Consider the following 22,972-nt stretch of genomic DNA (forward strand, 5'->3'; position numbering starts at 1 on the left):
AAAAAATTCAGATAACTGATTCATCGGTGGATTAAAAAAAAAATTTAATATCATACCTCAAATATGGTTCAAATAGTTTTGACTATGTGTTCGGTGCAGAAAATTTTTCAATTTTTCTAATAATGAAATAAATTCACTGTCTTAAATAACTTGAGGGTCTGGCCGATACTGATGCGTCTGAGAGGCTAAGATCAGACGATTAAATGCTCAGGCCCTAAAAATAAGACAGTCATCATGTTTCATTTTTAATAATACCTGCCTGTTTCTTGAATCCTGGTTTGAGGTCATTTTAAAAAGCTTTCCCGACGTGTCACAACGGTCCTGGTTGTTTCCTGGTTCCTGCTGCCCTCTGTAGCCTGGGAAGGATCTCGTCATCTTAAAAGCTGAGCAGTCTGAAATTAAGATATATGATTTTCAGCAGCAGATATATCCCGCCATTATTTGCCAACTGTGGTGGGTGTTCCAGCTACGTCTCCTCTCCTGTGATGGCTTTAGACTGTGTGTCAAGATTGTTTCTGGGATGTGTTAACTTGTTGAGTTGGATCACAATGTCCATGTAGATGAAATGTTCCCCTTGAATGATGCGTTACACCATTTCCAGGTATCACAGGGGCAAGCCGGTCACAACATCTCCTGGTCCCAGTATGCAAACAGCTCTCTCCTCCTGCACAGTAGGCAGTGTGTGTGTGTGTGTGTGTGTGTGTGTGTGTGTGTGTGTGTGTGTGTGTGATTACTCATGCTTACTTTAGCCCCTCACTGTACCTCCCCTCCATTTTCATCACAGCCTCTTTAGCGTTCACTGGGCCAGTGTGCGTTTGTGCATGTGTCACCCATCCTGATCTGCACCTTATTATCGTGTCACACGGCCTGCTAGAGATGAATATTCCTGTGACTCGTTCTTACAAACAAGCATGAACACAAGAGCACACAGACGCACTTTACAAGAGCCCACTGAGTCACTAGGCTTATATCTGCAACACTGGGGGTTTTTTCCGTTGTAAAGCAATTTGCTGACCCACAAGTGCAAGGACAGTTTCTAAAGACACATTGATGATGACAGGAAAGCTGTTAACACAGCTGGGTGTGGGTGTGAAGCTCTCCCTCAGACAAGCAGGGGTTTTTTAGGCGCACTGATTCTCCTTGAAAGGCTGTGTGTTCCACCACAAACCAGAAACACCCAACTCCAAAAAACTGAATAGATCCTTGTTTCACGGCTTGAATCATGACACATCTCCAGAAGGAAGAGGAGCAAAACTGTCGGTAAGATTGCCTAAAGGGGTAGAACAAGTAGGGCAGTCAGTTGGTTTAGCAAAATCCAACCCCCAATTAAAAATCTTTATCATTTGAATTGAAATTGTGTCCATTCAGACATGTCTTTGTCACTTAAAGCTAACATGAAATATTCATCCGTCTTTTATTTTTACATCTTACGAGTCAGCACGTCACTCAGACTTCAAAGTGAATCAGCCATGTGGCGCTGAGCATTTGGTCCTCTAAATGTCTCTGTGGACTCTGTAACCAACCTCATTATTCATTTAGGAGGGGTGTGTTTGTGCTCTGTAGGAGAGGCGGCACGGTAAGTGTCAGATAATGATTGCTATGCTAAGCATGACGGTGGAAGAGTTTGGTTTTATTTGCACATTTGATGAGCTTGCCTCGCCGCCATCCCCGGCCTCAGCTGCTAATGTGGCAAACCACCACGCTGGAGTGTTTCTAATTGCTGCTGCTCCCAAAAAAATGAGCGAGTGAGGTTATGTCTTAGCACTCACGAGTGACGTGGAGCACTGCTCGCCCCAGCCCAGTCTTCTCACGTAGGGATCACGTGCTTGAGTTTGTTTTATATCACAGAGCTTGGAATACAGTCAACGTCTGCTCCTGCTCCCATCCACTTTTATTTTCCACTTCCTGCTCTTTGAAATGGTCCTTGAGGTTTCTGTGCAGTGTCTGGTTTATCTTTTTAACAGGTCCTCCTGTAAAAGTCATCAAGTGCACTCCTTTGTTATTTTTGTTTACATCCTGTAATCACGTCAGGATGAACGCTAATACAGGTTGTTTACCACGTTGCCAAGGAAACCGTAAACACACTCCTGAGATGGGCCATCCAGAGGCACAGATGGTGGTTGGAGATTTTTGAGGTCGCCTGGTACCCTGAGGCAGGCTGGGAACTGCAGTCCATATGAGTTGTTACTAAGCTGTGAGGGCTCTTCCTGCTGGATTTGAGCCACATTTTTCTGCAGCCTCAAGGACCAATCGACTGGCAGAAACCATTATTCCTAGGCCACAAGGTTACTTCTGTCCAAAAGCCTCCATTCGGTGTATAAACCCTGACTTATGCCTCGCATGGACGAAGCACTGACAGTGGTTTAGACAATCGATATCCAGTGTGGATGAATGATTCTGTGTGCCACGTGCATGTCTGCATGGAAGCTGTGTTTATGAATACTTAATGTTTGTTATTTGTTTGTCACGATACTCTTTGTACCACGGATGAACAAAGTGAAGTGGGTACTGCATTGGGGACCCATTCATTCCATTTAATAAATGATAAAGTTTATTCCTCTGCCTTTGCACTTTTAGAATGTTATACCAAACAGATGAAATGATTGTTTTGAGATAAAAGCTTTTGAGGATAAAGAAAAAGTGGCTGTGGTTAGGGTTGAGCGACACAGGAAAAATATTCGATAGTGAGTACTTTACTCACTATTTGCTCCACAAGAGTGCATATTTCCAATCTTGTGTCATTATTCACATTTTAAATGAAGCACTTATGGAGATGATAATGGTGTTTTTTTTGCAGGGATCAGTACCAAGCAAAGATACTTTCTTCAGTCAGTAGAGTGCGTGGTGCTGTCTAGGGTATCTCTGCTGCACCGCAATATTTAATTCAGTCTGGTTCTGTGATTTGGATTTTATACTGGGCCGTACTCTGAGTTAGATGGTATCATTTGGTACGGAAGTATCGGTTCTTGTTACTTCCCTATCAAGCAGTCGGAGGTCTGACTGCTGCTTGTGGAGGGAAAATACCCAGAACCCATTCATAAAAGAGACTTGTCCCCATGCTCCGCTGAAAAGGGCTGCCCATGACGTCATTGGTGCTCACCCACTGTCACTTTGACCCCGTTGCTGTGTCTGTTGCATGCTGCTCCTCTTCCTGTTGTCCCCCATGGGGCCGGCCCATGTGGCTGTGTTTTGTCAGCTCAGACAGGGTTTTCCACACCTGCTATGGCTCGCCTCCAGACCTCTATAACCTTGAGGCTCTCGTCCCCCTACACAGCCCCTGCCTCACTTCCTCTTTCTCAGATTACCTTGGCTCCCACTGACAGAGCATTGTGTGTTGTACTGACATGCCTTTTGTCTTCTGGGGCTCCTAACTCAACCCCAGGACCACCTTGAATAACAAATGCCCCCACTGTGGGGCCACAAACTGCACACTGCTTGAGTTATGCTGTTTTTTTTTTCCTCTCTTAAAACTCTAGGCTTGAGCGTCACAGTTTGTTTCTAAGTGAAAGATGGCATCTGGCTGTGTGTGTCTGCTGTGTAATGACATCCTGTACTGTTGTGTGTGTTCATAGACACTATCCCAAGACGCAATTCACCTGTGTGGCTGACACTCCAGAGAACCTCCGTCTCAAACAGCAGAGCAAGATGCAGAGCCAGGTAATTCCTCATGCTGGGAGCTACCCATGGGAGTCATTGCTGAACGTAACTCCAGATGTTACACATACAGAGTTGGTCACACCATGGCACGGTTCCACCAGGGTGGCAATTAAAGGATATGTTGAATTTGAAAAGCCTCTCTCGGGTTATCCCAGAAAATGCATCAGGTAGCAAGTTCCTAATGGATAAAGTGATGGGTTTCACTCAGGCCAAACGTAAGCATTCATCATGACGGCGTGCCCACAGCTGTAAGACACGCCTGAGAATCCAAGCATGAAATTTTGTCACAGTGGTCAAGTGGAGACTTTGAGAGGGGTGAAGACAACAGCGCAGTAATGAAAACAAGAGGCTTTCGAAGATGTCTGGCGCCGATGACAGGGATGGCTGTTGTGTGTGTGTGGGGGTGGGGGTGGGGGTGGGGGGGGGGGGGCGTAGCACCGGATTAACCTGCCGATCCACCATTCATTGTGCTGACATAACTAGAAATCAGATGGTCTCTGTGGGTGTCGGCTCCCTCCTGCAGGTAGAGAGGAGAGAACAGTGTCTATCCTCTTGTCTGGCTCTGGGGAGGATGGCAAATAAGAGTATTAGAGATTTAAGGATACAGCAAGAAGAAGCTTCTCCGTCTGGTTGCCAGTGAGTTCCAGCTCATCATCAGGCAGCATGAAAAAGAGCGACAGTGACGACTTTAGCACCTTCCTGAAAAGTTACGTCTGGATGTTATCGACTGTAAGCTCTCAGAAAGGCTGCAGGAGAAAGGCGGATTCCTCAGAAGAAAATTGATGCGTCCGGAACCGCACATCCCCACGCCACAAATGTTATGTGTACACAGGCCCTCAGTTGACACAGTCCTCAAGTGTTAGGGCTCACCTCCCTAATATGGTACGCACACCTTGATTAACCTTTTTTTACGCATACGGGTCTATATGACAGTTCAGTTTTATCACAGTGAAAGTGTGGTGACCATAATTCCTTCTCCAAATAGTCTCCTGCCTTCTCAGGCTGTTGCACCAGCAGGAAACACGACCATAGCTGTCGGTGCAGGAGCTAAAATAACAAAGACCCAAGTATACTCCAAGACCAAAAAAAACTCATCAGACCAAAATATCCATCTTAACTGGGACATGTGTTATTGCTTCAATAAAAATGGCTTCGATAGAGAGGCAGAGAGATTTGAACTTGCCAACAGGCTTTTAACAATGTTCCAACTTTGGCTGCCTGTAGTTCAGGGAAGCATAATAAATCCCAGCTGGGCTGCTTGTAAAATAGTATAAAGAAAGATGGACTTTGAAACCCATAATGTGAGGTTTCAATGTTTTCATATTCTGATGTCCAGCTCATTGCACCACGGAGAAATTTGTCCATCAGCGTGATCAGTAAAGTAACAACTGAAAGCCTTAATATTTAACTGAAACAACACGCAGAAAAGATTGTGATTTTGGCACAATTTGATAGAAAAGCCTCCTTAGAGGAAACATTAGTGAAGACACAAAGAAGCTGAAGGAAAGGCTCAGCGTTTATTGGAGGAACGTGAAAAGAGGATGTGGAGCACCAAGAGGTTCTTGGTGCAAAGAAGGCACATCTCTGGTCTCATCAGAGTGTCAGTGTCAAACGCTACAGATTAGGCTGGAGTGTGTGGACGAGAGAAGGTGTTCTGTGTGGTGGGGGTTGTGGCCATAGGAGGAGGGGGATAACTGATGGATTTAGGAACAGATGGTGTTTTTCTCCATGGATTTTACATCCTGACAAACACACAACCATACACCAAGGGACAGTCATTTATTCAGTTTTGTTGTAGATGCTAAACTTAGAATTAGATTACAAACACATAAAAGACATGTCCGAGCACGACTGGACCCGTGTAGGTGAGACAATTTCTTTGTCCTCTCTGAAGCTGTTATTTGTTGTCACAGTGGAGGGGAAGTTATGATTTCACAAAAACAAAACAACGATTTTACAGGAACCAGAAATTCACGGTCAAAATTTTCCCATCAACAGAATCCTCCCCTTGCTAAAACTACTCTAAATATGCCGTTGTTTCCAGAAAGGAAACACAAAAGTGACACAAAGAAGTAAAAAAAAAAAATCTGTGCTTCTAATCAGAAACTCTCCCCTACGATGTGATCAAGTCGGCCACAAGCAGTATTTTATTGAAATTATTAACCACAATGTATAACAAACTAAAAACAAGTATTGCTTGTCTGCACATAGAACAAGTAGATGCATGTTTGCATGCTGTTGCAGTTCTGTTGCACTCAGTGGCTACGTTTGTCAGTGAAAGGAGGTTGTTTGTGGAGAACTGTGACTATCTAACCCCACGCCGCTGCTGCGTTGCTACGGCAATCCTATTGCTATGGCGGCAGGGTAGTGTTTTGTCACACCTCATTACAAGACTTTGTGAAGAAAAACAGAAAGAAACAAGACAGAGTGAAATTGAAGTAAAGAAAATGGAGAGAGCGAATTGAGGAGGAGGAGAAGGGAGAGCAATGAGGCGTACACAAGTGGAGGAAAAAATGAAGAGACAGGAAGGCCCCATAACAGAGGGAGGAGTGTGGGGTGAAAGAGGAAGAGATAAAAGTAAAAAAAAAAAAAAAAAAGAGATCCCCAGCGGAAGGAAATCTAGAGGAATTCAAATGGAAGCAGAGAGAAAGATTCCAATGAGGAAGCGCTCCATCCAAGACTCTGGGACGACTCTCTGTTGCTGTTGAAGCAGTGAAATATGGATGAATAAAAAGGAGCGCAGAGAGAGGGGAGAGTGGGTGGGGAAGCAAAGCAGACGCGCGATTGGTTGAAGATGAGCTGTCGTATGGACCCAAAAAGACAAAGGAGGTAGACGGGGAAATAAAAATAGGGGGGAGGATCTTAGGTTTAGGGGTTGGTGTGAGAATGAAGGACAAAGATGGGTAGAGGCTACATTAATCTTCATGACTTATCCCTGCAAGCGGGCTTGAGAGCTGTGTATGATTTCCTGTAGCGTGAGGATCAGTTGTAGTTTTCACTTCATTTATCAGCAGATGAACACTGCATCTTACAACACCACCCTCACACGAAACATGAGGGGAGGCCTGGTCAGCAGTGGCTGTGACAGACATCATGTGGACTTTAAAGGGGTTAGCTGTGTTTCCTGGTAATGGACTGTGCAGGCAACCTCCATTGTCAGAGAAGTGGTGGGGCGCATGCAGGCAGGAACAAGGTGTCGGTGTGTGGAGGAGGAAGTGCTTTGTGGTTTGTCTGTGGTGAATTTGAAGCTGTTGATTTAAAAACAAAACACTGATGTGACTTTGCGCTTCAGATCCAAATGTATTGGTTTGCTTCTTGTGGGTTCCCAATTCTCCTCAGCGGGACAGCAGTGAGGTAAACCTCCACGCATTGTGATTACTGATAGTGATCTGTTGCTGCATGGGCTGGACACTTCCTGCTTTGCCCTTAGGGTCGGGATAGGGTGGAACGGCTGGAAACAAAGACACACAGACTTGCCATACGCTACTTCTCGTTTTGACCTTATATGGTTACCAACATTTCCTGAATGTACGGCCTCCGCTCCCCAGCAAACAGGAAGTGGACGTCACCACAGAAGACTAAGCCGTACATATCAGGCCAAGCCTAATTTGCTTTCATACACACAAATGATCGCTTCAGGCGGAGTTTATGCATACAATAACACGGATTATTTCTGCCTGTGAATTCTAAACTGGCTGATTTGCTGAGTGGGTGCATGTGCTTAGCAGAAAATACCCTCTACAGAGGCATATTCACCGTTAGTGAGCCTTAGTGTCAGAAATGTGGCCGATACAACGAGAACGTCCTGCGATGATCCACAGTCATGAAAGTACAAGTATGATACTAGATGTGGTATTTGGTGAAAGTCACAGTGCAATTATTGTTCACAACATTGCAACCAGGTTGAACTAAACACATGGGATCATGGGTGTGTTTGCTTGGTTATCAAGAAAAATACTCATAAAATTACCGATGATCTTGAAATCAAATCGAACACAAGAATTTAAACTTGCATAAAAACCATTTGTGTGGTACAGTTTTCAAATCAGATTCAGTAAACAGCAGTTGGTTTATTTGGGTCTTTTTGCAGTAGTTGTTTCATTTCTGCAACAGTTGCGCTGCACTGTTTCAGATAATTGCGAGAGGGGTTTGTTGCGGTGATGTAATTGCACAGGTTGTGTTGTGATCAATAGTTCAGCTCAGAAGCTCGTTATCAAGCAAAGATACGGCTCATCAAACCTGAGGGCTGATCTATTTGCCAAATAAATTTGAAATAGTGATGAGGTTGACAGGTCCTGGCAGGGAGAAGCGTTACGTTCTCTCACCTGCTACAACTTTATTGATTTTCCTGACTTACAAAAAAAAAAAAACTGTTTGTATTAAATTAACCAAAGTCAAGCATCTTTAGACAATCATTTGTGCAGCATTTGTTAGATTTTCCATGTTGAATCGCAGCTGTTAATGGGAATGGCAGATTGATTTCATTCAAAAATCTGGTTTGACTTTGCCTGGCTTTTTTAAAAAAAAATCTTTTCTGTCACATCTAACATGATGTTTTTTTTTGTTTTGTTTGTTTTCTGTGCAGGTTCTCTACAAGGAGGAGTTTGAGAAGAGCAAAGGGAAAGGTATGAGTGTGGTCGCAGACACGCAAGACTGTCAGAGAAATAAGAAATCGCAGGACCAAATCAGCAATGTAAGTTACAGCAGGAGTGACTACGTGATCGCCCTTTCCCTCGCTGTGTTATTTATTTGTAGAAAACTTGGTGGAAGAGCTGTAAATGCCAGAAAAGACTGAGCATTTAGGGCTCTTCTGATGTTGTGTGTGCCCCCGACTGCCTGCTAAGAAACACGAGTCTTGAGTCGATTAGTCTATATGACTATAATCTCCTCTCCAATATTGAACCGAGGGTTTGTTCTGGGGAGGATAATTGGGCCATTTGAAGTAAGCTGGCAGAGATCTGAGCTCTCCCAGTGTCCCTCTGTCAGCAGGATTATGCCAAAATTACCACTTTCCTCTTGGAGGGGTGGGGCACGGGCCGTCACATTTGGGGGCAGATGTGATTAACGTCGCTAAAATGTCATTATTCTTTTACGACTTAAGATGTTTATGACTTTCTCAGTTGTGTTGTTGCACAACATGGAGATGACCCCAGCAAGCTCTGGTGCTCTCCATCCCAGTGAAAATAATCAAGCTTGTGTTCATTTTTCACATTAATTCTTCAGCAACGGCCAAAAATTCAATTTAAAAAGCAGTAACACTGAAGAGGAAATGATGAAGAACAAAACTTGATACATTTGAAATTGGGGGTGTGACAAACATGCTGCAGGTGAGCCTTGGACCTTGTTGAGGTTCTCTTGAAGCAATGTCCATGTTGTGCTCCACCACATCGTCACTGACAGTGGTGCTGTCTGTTCACATGCCCTTCAGCGTCATGTTGTGATGTTACCAATCAGTTCAAAAGTAGAAACAAATTGGATTCATATTGTGGTGGGACAGGTTTTCATGTCGTACCATGTCATGGCAGGTTTACTACTCGTTGGTTACTACCTAGCAACAAGGACATTATTTAGCCAATCTCAGCGACATTTTCTTGTGATGTTAGACTGATTAATGTGCATTCGAGTAGTGCAGTTGACCAATTGGGTTGCCCTATCAGAACCTATAATTTCCCATCATTTTGTATCTTGTCGTTCATTATCCACGGCCTTGGTGGGGGTATCTGCGTTGGTGCCCTTCTAGTTTCTTAAATATCTTTCATCTACCTGCCTCGTCACTGACATCAGTAAATGTCAGACTTTATCTGCTGACAGCGCTCCTCATTAATTGTAATGAGATTCTCCTCAAATCATTTTCTACCCTCTCCTCCACCCCTCCCTTTTCTCTCCGTCGGCAAGTTATTGATTTGCCATTCCTTTGTAAATACAGAGCAGCGTGCAGTGTTTCCCTCGTGTCCTGTACCTGCTTGCATGGGCGTTAAAGACCTTTATTTCCATGTTAAACACATGTGCACGCAGAGGCTATTGCTATTGCCATTGCATATAACCAGCCCGCCTTCTCTAATGGCATAATTAGTGTGGAGGGTAATTGCTGCTTGCATTTGATGAAAGATCATGCATGTCTGATATCAAGGACATTCACAGAGAAAGATCCAGATTTATTGCATGTATTCTTGAGTACACACACACACACACACACACACACACACACACACACACACACACAGGCCAAGTGCGTTTTGGTGCCATTGATTTCAGTAACGCTGCAAAATCTCCTCAGAAAGATGAGGAAAACATCTGCTTGCATCAGTGTGTCAATCGGAAGGGAACCGCTCCAGATGAACACTGCACACTTCTCTCTTGGTTCTCTCCTCAACAAGACATAAGACATAAACCGGTCCAGTCATATTTCAATTTTCCCCTTCCACTTGTCCTGCAGCGAAGACTGAGATGTTGCAGGCATGGGGGGGGGGGGGGTTGTAGTTCAACAGCATAGAGTCTTCCGGTAAACTTAAACACACCATCTGTTCGAACCGCTCCATCAAAACAAACAAAAAATAATCTCCTTCACACACACTCTCACTTAGCATATTGCACTTGAGAACAGTCACTGTGTTGTCTCAGTCACTTGCTTCACTGTCCGTGCACAAACACTCCGTCATCCCATCCAGTGTGTGAACACACTCCCCCGCTGGACCCGCCGGCACAGGGGGCTCTTTGATGGCGGCTGCAAGCCAGGACAGAATCAGGGTTGTAAAGCTTGACCGCAGCGGTGAGAGTCAGTCTGTTATCAGCCTGGCAGTCAGGGGGCGGGGGTGTTCAGCGCAGTCATAGAGCAGTCACTCAGTGTCATCAGTGTACCACTGTTTGAGCTTCTGGACCTTTTATCTCTGAAGTTGTACATCAGGGCTTCCTGTTTTAACCCCCCCCCCCCAGTATTCTCCTATTGTGTCTTGCTGGCTCCAGCTCACCACAAGCATTCAAGCTTCCATTAAACCCTTTTTTTTTCACTTCACCTGTTCTTCCTGATGTGTCAGCAAGGGTTGCTATGCAACCTCAGAGCTCAAACTACTTCCGGCCGTTGAGATGTCACATCCTCTCCACGTCAAGTTGCCTCTGTTGGCTCTGCTGCACTTAGCGCCCCACCTATCACCACAAGTAGAAGGGTGTTGGAGAGGAAGTGAGAGACCTCTGGTGGATGTAAAGTGAAATGTGCTCATGAGCATTTTCTAGAACTGCACTTGTGGTTATTTATCTTGATGCATGCGCTCTCCTTATTCACCTGTGACTTTGTGTTTGTCTCTCACAAATTTAGAGGAACATGGGAGGAGAGGCCCAGCATCATCAGCCAAGCAACCCCGCTCCAGGTAGCTCTCTGGTACACGTTGTGCATGCATATTGATGTCTTAACATTCATATGTAATGAGTAGAAGCCACAGTGAACGTCTGGCAGCAGGACGAGTAGCTGTTGACCAGCAGAGTGGACTTGTGTTCTAGAAGATGCGCTGCGATCAGATGTCTTCTTATCATGCCTTGTTGGTGCTTGGGTCCCCTGGCTTGTGACCTCACCTGGCTGGGTGCTGCCCAGTCGCACCACCTGAGGTTCTAAATTATTCTGTGCACAGTAGAGTTACCAATGTTATTGATTAAAAGAAAACACATCAACAAGTGTTCAAGTAAATAATAAATGTACAGCATTTGTTCTTTGTTGTTGTTTGGACTGTTGGATGTGCAGAAGAAACCATCGTGAGGACCTTAGTGGAACAGTGAGCTGTGAGAATTGTACCTGTATAAACACGTTTGTTTCTCACTCAGACACTACGGCTTTATTTTGGAGATTTTAGTCTCAGTGGAATCAGAAACCACCGGATGCGTGTTGTGGCTCGCCATGATCTTGAATTCCTGGCTGTCTTCGACTGACTCACTCTCAGCAAGTCTGAGATGTAGTAGAAATAACAAGCATGGTTCCACCACAAACATTTCTCCGCCTCCTCTGTCTCACCAGCCTACCAGCCCTCTGCCGCCTCTCAGAACTACAACTATGAGCCTGCTGAGCCGGTGCGCCAGGCGGCCGCTGCCCCCCCTGCCAGTGCTGGGGTAAGTCCTCCACTCTCAGGCCTCTTTTACTGCTGATTTCAAAACTGGAAAAGAAACAAAAGATATTATTGAAATTTCCTCCAGACTTCTGAATTGATGCTAAATTGATGAATTTAGAACAGGCCAGTTAAATAAGGGTTCCTTCTTGGACTGTGACGCGCTCCTGTATGCGTCGTGTCTCCTTTTCCAGTTGCTGGTGTTTCCGTCTTTGCATAATTTTCAGGTAAAAGATCAGAAATCAGAATCGCAATCACAATCAGAAAAAGCTCACAAAGAGCCAGACCACAAACAGGATCGGGATCTTGATGTTCTGGTTGTTCCAGTTCCTGTGACTCCCAGAACTCTCCTTTTAGGTCTATAAACTTTATGTCTTCACTGGGTGGCTCTCTTTCTCTCAGGATACCACTGATGGTTGCGGTATATATATATTAAGAATATATATATAATAGGTATTATAATATATATTAAAATGTTGCACTTCAGACTCATGATACATGTTTGCCAAATCTGCGTCGAGGGTGTGAGAGGTCACACGAGCATTGTGGATCTGGGACGGCAAACTCACAGACGATGTCGCTCCCGTTGTTTCCAAGCACTCACACGTGCGTTAACACCATCCTGGTCAGTGAGGTAGCAGCTTAGCGAGGTCATTTCTGCTGGAACATTTGTGTCTGCCGTGTTTTTGTAAACTAACTTGTTTCGTGTCCACAGAAGCGGTACAGGGCCGTGTATGACTACTCTGCTGCCGATGAGGACGAGGTGTCCTTCGTGGACGGGGACGTGATCGTAGATGTGCAGCAGATCGATGAGGGCTGGATGTACGGCCGTGTGGAGCGCACTGGCGACAAGGGGATGCTGCCTGCCAACTACGTGGAGGCCATCTGAGTGAGAGGGGAAGAAAGAGGGAAAGAAAAAGGAGGAGGTAGAGAAAGGGAGGGAAAGAATGAAAGGAAAAGCCCAGTGCCATCTCATCTTAATGCCGCTTACTCTTGATTTAACTCTTGCTCGCTAATCTGTCCTGTGAGGTCCTAACCCCCCCACCCCACCCCATCCCAGCTCGGCTCTCACTCTCGAGCTCGCTAACTTCAGACTTCCTCTATCTTTCTGTCTGTCTGTCCTTCTCTGTCTGTCTGCCTGCCTCTCTTACCCGTCTCTGTCCGTGCTGATGTCTGTCTCTGCTTGGATGTCGTTCATCCTCTTAATCTGTCCTCAAACCTGGCTCCACTGTCATCCTGTCACGAGTGGAAAAGTGAAAGTCTTAAAAGATGAAGTCACAGTTCATGTCAGGGGTCCTGCCGCGCCATCCTCGCTATAGCACTTAACAATCCTGACGCAACATCACGCGGAAGTCGAGATGACAACATGTAAAAAGCCCTTTTCCCCTCCAGTCAGTCAACACTTGGTTTCCATGGCAGCAGATAGATGCAGTCATTATTCTGCGTACTAAGTTTGGAGTGTGGGTGGTAATTTTACAGCCTTGTTTTGTGTCTGTCTCTTCACTTTGCAGCAGGAGCTTGGCCGACTGGAAACACAGTGTAGAATCTCAACCTGTCAAATCTGAGCTTGATTATTTTGACTTGTGTACATTCCTCTAACCTGTGACCCTGTGGCGTAAATCAGAGAGGCTTTTAATATATTTATAGAGAGTAGACACATCTTGCTTGTCATTGTGGGCTCAACTTGTGTTCAGCACTGCATTGTGGGTATTGTTGTGAAACTGGAATTCTAACTGAAGAGCGCCTCCTGCTGTTTCCTATCTCAGGCAGGTCAGATGACAGGAGGGATGACGGTAGGGGGGGCGTAACCCTGCGACCACACTGAACACGTAACCTCAGTTGCTCTGGAAATACAACTTATAACCACAGATTAACACCTTTTCCCTGTTTTTGGCACCTCGAATGCCTTCAATTCTGACAGAATCACAGCGACTGTGACCAAGGCTACATTATCACCATTAAAACCGCATTTACAAAGGAGGAGCCAAGCACAACTCTATATTGTGATATATATATTTTTTCTTCATTTTAGATTAATCCCACTGCATTTGTAATGAACATTCCAGTCTTTTTTTTTTTTTCTATGAGATGTGAGTGTAACTGTTGAAACCCTCCCTGTTGTACTCGTTTCTCTTGCTGTTCTTCCTTTTTTTTTTTTGTTTTTTTTTTTTGCCTTTGTTGTTTATTGTAAAATGCTTATTTTCAACAGAAAAAAACAAAACAACAACAACAAAAAAACATGTCGGTGTATTAAATGAATAAACCAGCAACTCAATTTATAGAGGAATTTAATCCAGACCTGTGCGGCCTCAGTATTACATCCGTTGTGAGATCAATCAGGTTGGAGCGTAGCCGGCCGCCTGCTGGTGAAGCCCACCTGCTCGGTTCAGTTTGTGACCATTATATCTCCGTCATGCTGTTTGTTATTCAAAGAGGGAAATGACGGCATTCATGAATATCCTTGAAAGAAAGTCTAAACTCTGTGTCTCAGCACCTGCCGCTAACGTCTTTTCAGTTACTAATCAATACTTTACCCCAAAAAAAAGGTGTACTCTGCCTTTCCAGCGCCCTGAGAGAACGCAGCTGTGTTTCCACCGCCGCGTCTCTTCTTTGCGGCAGCGCCGTGTTCTCCAAAAAAAAAAAAAAAAAGGAAAAAAAAGACATCTTTGTTGGTTTCAAGACACCTATTTGTGTGTATTTAAAAGGCAAAATACACTTTTTGGGTGAAGTATCTCTTGAGCTACCCCCCCCCCCCCCACCCCATTTTCTTTATCAGTAAAATAACATCAACTTTTGTGTAGTGGCGGCCACTCAGGCTCACAAAAACAAACTGAAGCTGCGTCCTCCCTCTCAGTGTGGACGCTGTCGAGCTGCGAGGACCCTCGTCAGACGTTTAAGGAAAGAAAGAAGTCATAATCTCATCAGTGTAAATAAATCATTGACCTCTGACCTTCCACACCCCTTCTTCCCCTTTTCTTGCTTTGTCATCCTCCTGTGACTGGCAGCCGTGAGGCAACGGGGGGGGGGGGGTGTAGAGGTGGAGGCTCGGCTTCATCAGAAGAAGCAAGGCTCTCGCTATGTAGCTAGACGACATTGTACAATTGTATATGTATCAGAGGTCAGTGGGCGGGGTCTTTACAGGTCTTGGTGCTCGGGGGTGTGGCTTCCCTGCAGATTGATGGGGATCATCATATTTTTTTGTCGAGGTGGTTGAGGGGAAGTTCTATGACTTTAAAAAGTGGACTTGTGGGGGGGGGGGGGGGTGGTCCTGCGTGGTTGTCGGTGTTGAACATTCATGAATTTTGCAACTTTATTGTGATGAATTGTGACAGTGCTGATGAGAAAAAATTTTTTTTTTAAATATCAGGGAAAAATCTCCAACAGGTGGTCAAAAACGAGCATGCGCCGCTTGTACTTGGCGTTACCTGACAGCAGGTGATGTGCAGCACAGGTGTTTGATGGGAGGTTTGCTTAAGAGCTCTTAGCTAAAAGGAAATTTGGTGGTTTGGCTTGAAGTGGAAGTGTTCTTGGCTTTGGTTTTATTTAAGCTGCTAACACTGGTAGGCTTTGTTTCCTTGCAGATTACATCCAGTCCGAATTTTCTTTTGTCTCGAGACTGTTGATTTTTTTTTTTTTTTTTAAATTTTAAATAAGTTGGCTTTCCGGACGAAGTAGAAAAAGCAGCCAAAGACAGCCGGTGTTGTGTAAGTACGGCTCAGGATGGATTTCTGGTTGGATTTGAGCATGTGGGGGGGAGTGCCCAGGGCTTCCTGGATGTGAGGCGGTGCAAGTTGTTCGTCTGACCTCGGTATCAGTCGGGGGTTAGCGCCAAATTCCAGCTCGACCGCTCTGACATCACTCATCATATCTGCTGAACCATAACGCCATATCATAACCCAGCTTCCATTCAAGTTTCTATCTACCCACCCCTCCGCTGACGCCTCTCTCTCTCCCCTTCGGCCTTCATCGTGGGCTCCTGTGCTTCTGATGAATCATTCCTGCTTCTATGATACTGGTTATATACTGTAGACTTCGCAGAGTGAAATCATGTAATCCACAATCACAGGTTTAGCATTCAGACCAATTCTGTGCTTTTCATCTGGAATTGTTTTTTGATAATTTTTTTTTTTGGGGGGGGGGGGTTATTTTTTAAATAAAAAAGAAAGAGATACCATATGCATATTGACATCCACGTGTATTCAAGACTCGGAATACATTCTCAGAGTTAAGGACCTGATATCATCTCCTGTTGCCCTGTTACAGCACTTCAAATTGTACTTATGATTCTGCAGATTCAATAAAATGTCATTTTTCTCAGATTGTCGTTTCCGCTCCATCTTGCCTCATGCGCCTGAAGGGAAATGTTGATGTTTTTTTCTTCCTTTTGAATGAGTTTGCAGTTTGATGCTTGTTTTCAACATTTGATCTGCAGCGTAAAATGCATCAGTAAACGTCGCACCTGAATTCTGAAGCTTTTTATTTCTCTTTATTAAAAAAGGGGGGGGGGGGGGGGGAAAGACCCGAGTAGCGTGAAGCCAGTTGGTCGTGTGTCCGTGCTGTCGTTTGTTCACTTCGAGCGTTTAGTCTGGCCTACAAAAATACGTCATCCAATGGCACAACTGTCCATCAGCCCACTGCTGCGTCTCCCAGGTGTGTCGGCCTCTCTCACCAAATGTTTGGACGCACGAAGCTGTTCTGGAAAGAACGAACGAACCCCAATTTAGTCTCGCAGGCAAGGAGCGAAGCTGCGTTGTAGAAACACGTCACGTGTCACTTCAACCCTCGAGTACAAAAAATGGAATGGAGCCAGCATGTCAGCCTTGGTGACGTCATTTTTCGATCCCATTAAAAAAAACAAATCAAACATCAAGATTACAAAATAATTTAGTGGCGTTTTTTCCATAATCGAGTGAAGTCGTTTTCCTGAACCTCCACTTCCTGTTTTGCCACAATAGGTTGTTCGTTTTGAATATTTTCCAGAACTTGGCCCCGGGTTTTGTCTGCCAGAGAGCAAATCCTTTGTGACGTGACTTGCTAAATTTCAACCCAAACTCTGCTGTTTTCCCAAATGTAACCAAGAAAAACAAACTTTTATATAAAAGGCTTGGCAAAATGATCAACTAGAAGTCCAATCAAACGACGATTCTGTCGCAGACGAAGTCAGAAATCTTCCAACGGTCGGTTCCCATTGCTTACTGGGTCGGTGACTGTTTCTCCTTTGCTTGCGTTTCACATGAGCCTTTTATTGTTCGTATTCTGTTTTAATGGTCTCGTAGTCGAATAATCCCCCCTCCGATGACTAAAGACTAAATGGATCCCTTTATCCACTTCGTAAAGCCCTTCTAGCAGGAAAATATCAGGGCAAACTTCTCCCTGAATCCTTCACGCCGTCTGCCTCCGAACCCTTCCGATCTTAGCCGATCTTAGCCGATCTCGCGGCCCGGTGGTCTCGCATCGGTTCATGCTGGTACACCCACATCTCCACCGTCCATCCCTGCCTGCGTTTCCATAATGGTGGACATTTTGGTGTTGATGTTCTTCGCCATCATGGGCCTCGTCTTCCTCTCCTACATCATCTACATGCTGTGATGAGGCGGCGGCGGCAGCGGCGACTCTCCGAGCGGGCGGAGGACGCGTGTTCTTCCGCTCCAGCATCCCTCCTGGTTTCCATCATGTACCTCGGGTAAGGAAGCTCTTCACTGCGTGTCACATATGTAAGCCTCAACCGGGATTTTTAACCTTTAAAACAATAAAAGCTATGCTCATACTTAAAACGACCCCCCCCCCCCAAGAAAAATGATGTAGATGAATTATTAGTGGTTGTTATATTCGATATCGCGATATCAGGAAATAATCAGACGGTGTGGTTGTATCGATAGTATCCTGCATGTTTGCTCCTCCCCAGTATTGAATTCTACTACACTGGTGATATTCTCATTGATCACGTTTCATGTCTCAGTTTTGAATTTGTAATCAAACATTTCCTTTAGTTCATTAAGGTCACTGTACACGATGATGATGATCATAAATGAGGATTAATGCAGTTACATTATTTGTATTATTTTGTTGACATCAAACCCAACAGGATCCTTTTTTTACTCAAATCCTTTTCAAACATCTTCCAGTACTGACAGACGCCCCGCTCTTCTGTGCTCATCTGCTTCTGTTAGGATTTCACTTGCCATGTTGTAAACAAATAAAAATAAACCATGAACCCCCCCCCTCCAAAAAAAAGGCAGTTGGAATACAATATAATTACAGATTATGTCACTTTTTCTTTTTTTCTTTTTAAAAACACCAGATGATGGCAGTCGTTGCACCACGGTGAAGTCGGTTTATGTGAACAAAAAGTAAAAATGTTCTTAACTCTGATATTTTCTGAGATTATTATCTTATTGTGAAAATCTTTTTGCACCCGTTTGAAGCCGACTCGAAACAGACGATGGGTCCGGATTGTAAAATACCTGAGCGCAGTTGTCCGTCACGTCTTTCAGGGAGAAGAGTCGTCTCGTCGGAGCGCTCTCGTGGGACCTGGAGAGCCGTCCAGCGGGGAGAGGAAACAAACGGACAGGAAGCCTGCTTTCTCTGCACCCCAGTCCCATTTCTCCCCCTCCTGCATTACCTCACTGGGTGTCCAGGCTGGCTGAATCCCCCGTTTACCGATAGGCGATCAGTGTATTTGTCATCTACTCAAGCAGTGCATGTGTCTGTTTGGAGGAGAGGCGCTTCCCCTGCACACGCTCAGTAACTCCATCAACAAGGAGGCAGGACCGAGTGTGAGCCGGCCCTCGCGTAGCACTGTGAGATCATTTTGACTGCTCAGTTTGACTGTGGGGCCTCTGATTTTTCAAGTTGTCAGGAGGAAAACCTGCTCGATATCACTCTTCGTATCACTTCATCTAAGTGTCGCTCGTCTTTCGTCTTTCGTCGCTACAATCACCCCCCCCCCCCCCCCCCCCCCGTCAGGTCAAAGGAGGACGTGACAGCACAATAACTGTCCGTGCCACGGTGGTGGAATATCGGCTGCCCAGATGTCGGTTCTGTTGCTCTCTGCTGTTTCTGGCTGCCAGCGACCTGCATGAAGAGTTTTACCACCAAGCCTCATAGATGTGTTGTGTATATAAATAATAACGCACTGATGATTTACTGAAGCTGATGACAATGTTTCACATGATCAATAAAATAAAGATGGTTTCAGTAAACCCAGTTGCTTTCACTTTGGTTCAGAGTTTTTGGTTTTATTGTAATCGTTAACTTAAAAAAAACATTTGTATGATGTCTTTTTGACCTGGAGTATTTGAATCTGTTATTTTCAAGTGCAAATCAAGTTAAGCCCTTAATTACAAAATGATTTTGCTTTCAGGAGGCTGGACAACAATCATTTCCCACAAAAAACAGAGAGTCTTTTCCTGCATTAATATAACTTGGGTTTTGCACAACATCATTTAATATTACAAGCTCGTGTAATCTCATGTTGTCTTCAAAGGGGTCGTATAGATTGTATTCATGGTGTTACCTTAAAGTTGTAATTGTTAGCGCTAAGTGCACTACATTAAAGATACAGTGAGAACTATAACTTCTTATAAAAACAAATAAATACACACATTTATTCATATATTACATCAACGGCGTGGAAAGAGCAAGTTTTATTTTTTTTTTAAGTACTCATGCAACCTCTGGTTACACTAGAAGTACTGATGAGTTAAATATTCATCTAAAATTACAGTCTGTCCGCTAGGGTGCGACAATTCGACTTGTAAGTTGTTTGCCAGCCGCCAATCAAGGTAAAACACGAAGAAGAGAATGTTTGAAATCAGCAATCGGCGGCTTGTTGGCGACTTGAGGAAGATGTCCCTTCACGTCTTATATCAACCAATCTCTAATGGGTCAAAGATAAATAACAAAGCTTTTTTCCACGTTTTTTTTCCTCCCCCCACTACATTTTACTACTTTGGCCAAGTCGTAAACAGAGTGTCACACACAATGCCGGAACTACTTCCCTGACGACCCCGCTGCGCGCAGTGATTTGACCCAGCTCCCTGAACCTGATACAACTGATAAGTCCTGACGGAGGTAGGTTGTCACTTCCCATCCACCTCCATTCATTAGGCTAAGCTAACTAGCGCGGGTCTCAGCCCCACAACACGCCACTGAGGGGAGAGAATGGAGTCTTTGTTCTTGTCAGGGTGGACAATAATCTTATTTCCTTTCCAAAAAGTGAGTGTGTTCGTCTGAGAGACCGACAGCGACCCACTGAAAGTATATCAGCAGCAGTTTAAGGCAGCCTGGATGAAAGGCCTCCGCCAACAGTCAATATTTTACAGTGGTAGTGATTTTAAATGATTAATTTGGCCTTTTTTTAAAAAACAAAACGAAACATGGTAGATCTTAATTTTTTTCATTTTTGGAGAGACAAAAAACACCTTGAGGGAACACAGACCGGACTGAAAATACGTTATATAGTTCCCTGACACCGTCCCCTGCCCCTCACGTGTGAGTCTGGAGCTCATCAGCAAAGCAGTTAATCACATGTTAAAAAAAACATGACGCTTAGTTTGACCTCTGACCTCTTTTCTATCGCAGGACAATACTAATATTTGTTGTTTATACAGTATGTTGTGAAAATTTTCTCTCCAATCCTGATATGGCCTGATCTGTAATCTACCTTTAATCCAGCAGATGGTGCTGTTTACCTTCAGTAGGCCGATGACCCGGCATCTATGATGTGAATGAACTCTGGTCTGTCTAGATGGATGGAAGAGAAAATGTTACATGACAGCAGTTTTTTGACTCTGACAGCTGATGGGAACTCAGGTCTGGAACTCTCAAGAAACCTAGGGACTTGGGACTTGGTTTCAGAGACTGAGATGCTGTTGATGCTGTTGATGCTGTGTTGTCTTGCTGCTTTCTCTGTGTCATCCGATATTCTGTCTGCATTCACAGCTCTACTTAATGTTTGTCATGTCGTCAACAGAAGAAGAACTCGTCTCTCCATCCTGCTCTGACTTGTCTGTTCATCTCCAAGGTCAAAGGTCAGCTTCTTACTTCCCACTTTGACATTTATTTCGCAGCCACATTCGAGATTTTGTGCACTATTTCTGCATTTATTTTGCTGTTAAGATTTGTTACACTTATATTTTTGTACTTATTCCATTCCTGTGTGCACTGACATTGGGAGAAGCTCCACAATTTTGTTCTACACCTGTGTAATGACAAGAAAGAGCGTTCTATTCTATTCTCCTCGATTGGGTTGGATTCATATATTCAACATAAAAACACGATCTTTTACAAACGCTAAGTGCCCTCGGAAAAATCAACTCTTGTCTCATCTCCTCCAGAAGTGAAATGAAAGAATACAGGCTCCAAGAAAAAATATCGAATTTTCCTATTCAGATGCTTTTTACCTAATGAAAGGGAAAAGATATTTCAGTTAAAACATGCAGGGGTTAAGTACAATTTGTCAGAAAAAGGCAAGGTAAGAGCAGATAAGTGAAGAGACGTTTTTGTATTTGTACACTAGACGTATTTAACAAATACCACCACCACTGCACTCCTCTGCAGAAGAGTATTAGGACCAGAAATGAGTAAGTAGGAATATTGCATCACGGCTGTGTGCGGACTTGTGCCCGTCACAGTATTCAAAATAGCTTCGGTTAATTAATTCCTGACAAATTTTGAAGATATTCCGTCAAGGTGTTCCTGAGAATGGGACGGATGCGGCGCGCATGTGACGTGACCGTGAGCTTTGTGCCATTTTTGAAGAACCTTCCTCCTCGAATGGGACGGACAGGCATTAGCTCAGCATGTCCAGGATAGCCGAGCCAAAATACAAATTCAAGAGAACGTTGAAATGCTTTGATTGAAGTCTAAAGAGCAGCCAGCCGGCGCGGCCCGTGTCCACTGCAGTGATCGCCGTGTAAAAGACACCAGCAGAATTAGTTTGTGTTCATCCAGCATCAGATACTTTTGTTCTGGTGCTGCTGCTGAAAAGCGCCGTATATTTAATGGACGTGACACTGTCCTGGTGGGTAGTAGTGGGGGGGTGGGGGGCATTTCCTGGCAGACCAGCTTGATGAATGTGGCCACCTCTTCCCTGTTTGTGCAGTTTCTCCCTCTGAACAGATGCAATATTCAGGACGGTCTCTTCAAAGTCCTGATGCCACACCGCTTATACACGAGGAGAGAGAACCTCCTGAACCCCGTCCTTACACCAGTTCCTCCACACGAGGGGCTTTGTAGCTGCAGCCACCTTGAATAACACTCCGGCTTTGACTTTAATCTTGAAATCTCACGTGTGAAATCAAACTCCTCAAACAACAAGTTATTGCTGGCTCTAGTAGGAGTACTCCTCAGGACGGAGTAATACTGTGATTACCAACTATTTAAGAAGAAGGTGATGATTGTCTGCCCGTCTCAGCAAAAAAGAAATAAATCTAGACGCCCCAAAATGTTGAACTATTCCTTTAATGTCAGGCCAGAAGGCCTCATAGTGCACCCCCCCTACACACACAAACACACACACACACACACACACACACACACACACACACACACACACACACACACACAAAACCGTCTGCCAGCTACTTCGTTTAAGTTTCTGCCACATGTGTGCACACAAACCCTCTCTGGGAAATAATCGGAATTCCTCTGCTGATAGTATAATCTGCCACTCTCACCATTACAATGCGTCCGCTGTTCTGTCTGAGGACACACACACACACACACACACGCACTCTTTAAACCACATCTGTGGCACATCCGTATTGGATGACACTGCAACCGTCTCCACTCGAGGCTGCTCAGATGCGTTGTCGCTGGACTAAAGTAGGGCAGGTTTTGTGTTGTTGTTTGTTGCTCCCCGTGTTACATGACCTTGCTGCATTCCCGCCCCCCTCCTCCCTTCAGTCGCTGGCCTGTCACGCTGCTCCTAGATACCTTATCCCATCATGTCACAGCTATGTTATGTGTCCATTGAATCAAAATAAGCCACCACAGGTGCTCTTTTGTTTTTCTGCCACAGAGGCCTTGGCTCTCTCCGGGGGCTGTATTTTTAGTCAGATGGAGGCTGCAGTTTGCGGCATTTTTTTTTTTTTTATGACTTCTTTAAAAGGATAAATCCAGCCATGGCGGCTGTGTTACTGTGTGCTGTCCTCTTCTCGGATTTTCTCTACCATTTGAGATTAAAGGTAAAACGTACCAGCGGAACACCACGAGTGCAGGTT

The 22,972-nt window shown here is 44.6% G+C and overlaps 1 protein-coding gene and 1 long non-coding RNA gene across 2 annotated transcripts in view; both read left to right on the top strand.

The window, feature by feature from the left end:
• lasp1 (LIM and SH3 protein 1) overlaps positions 1–15,933 on the top strand; it is a 29,829-nt gene extending 13,896 nt beyond the window's left edge. The window contains exons 3-7 of the mRNA XM_086184654.1: positions 3,573–3,657; positions 8,243–8,350; positions 10,970–11,021; positions 11,660–11,751; positions 12,463–15,933. Coding sequence (XP_086040780.1) covers positions 3,573–3,657; positions 8,243–8,350; positions 10,970–11,021; positions 11,660–11,751; positions 12,463–12,636 — 511 coding nt within the window. The 3' untranslated portion in view covers positions 12,637–15,933. The remainder of the gene's footprint in view (positions 1–3,572; positions 3,658–8,242; positions 8,351–10,969; positions 11,022–11,659; positions 11,752–12,462) is intronic.
• Positions 15,934–16,335: 402 nt separating this feature from the next.
• On the top strand, positions 16,336–22,185 carry LOC147244697 (uncharacterized). Its single transcript, XR_015109993.1, has 4 exons — positions 16,336–17,430; positions 18,242–19,820; positions 20,691–20,779; positions 21,853–22,185. It is a non-coding gene; the product is annotated as an uncharacterized LOC147244697 (long non-coding RNA).
• The last annotated feature ends 787 nt before the right edge of the window (positions 22,186–22,972 follow it).

The sequence above is a fragment of the Aulostomus chinensis genome, chromosome 18, assembly GCF_037954235.1.
Source record: "Aulostomus chinensis isolate RoL2024-O1b breed Wild chromosome 18, RoL_Achi_v1.0, whole genome shotgun sequence".
Lineage (NCBI taxonomy): Eukaryota > Metazoa > Chordata > Actinopteri > Syngnathiformes > Aulostomidae > Aulostomus > Aulostomus chinensis.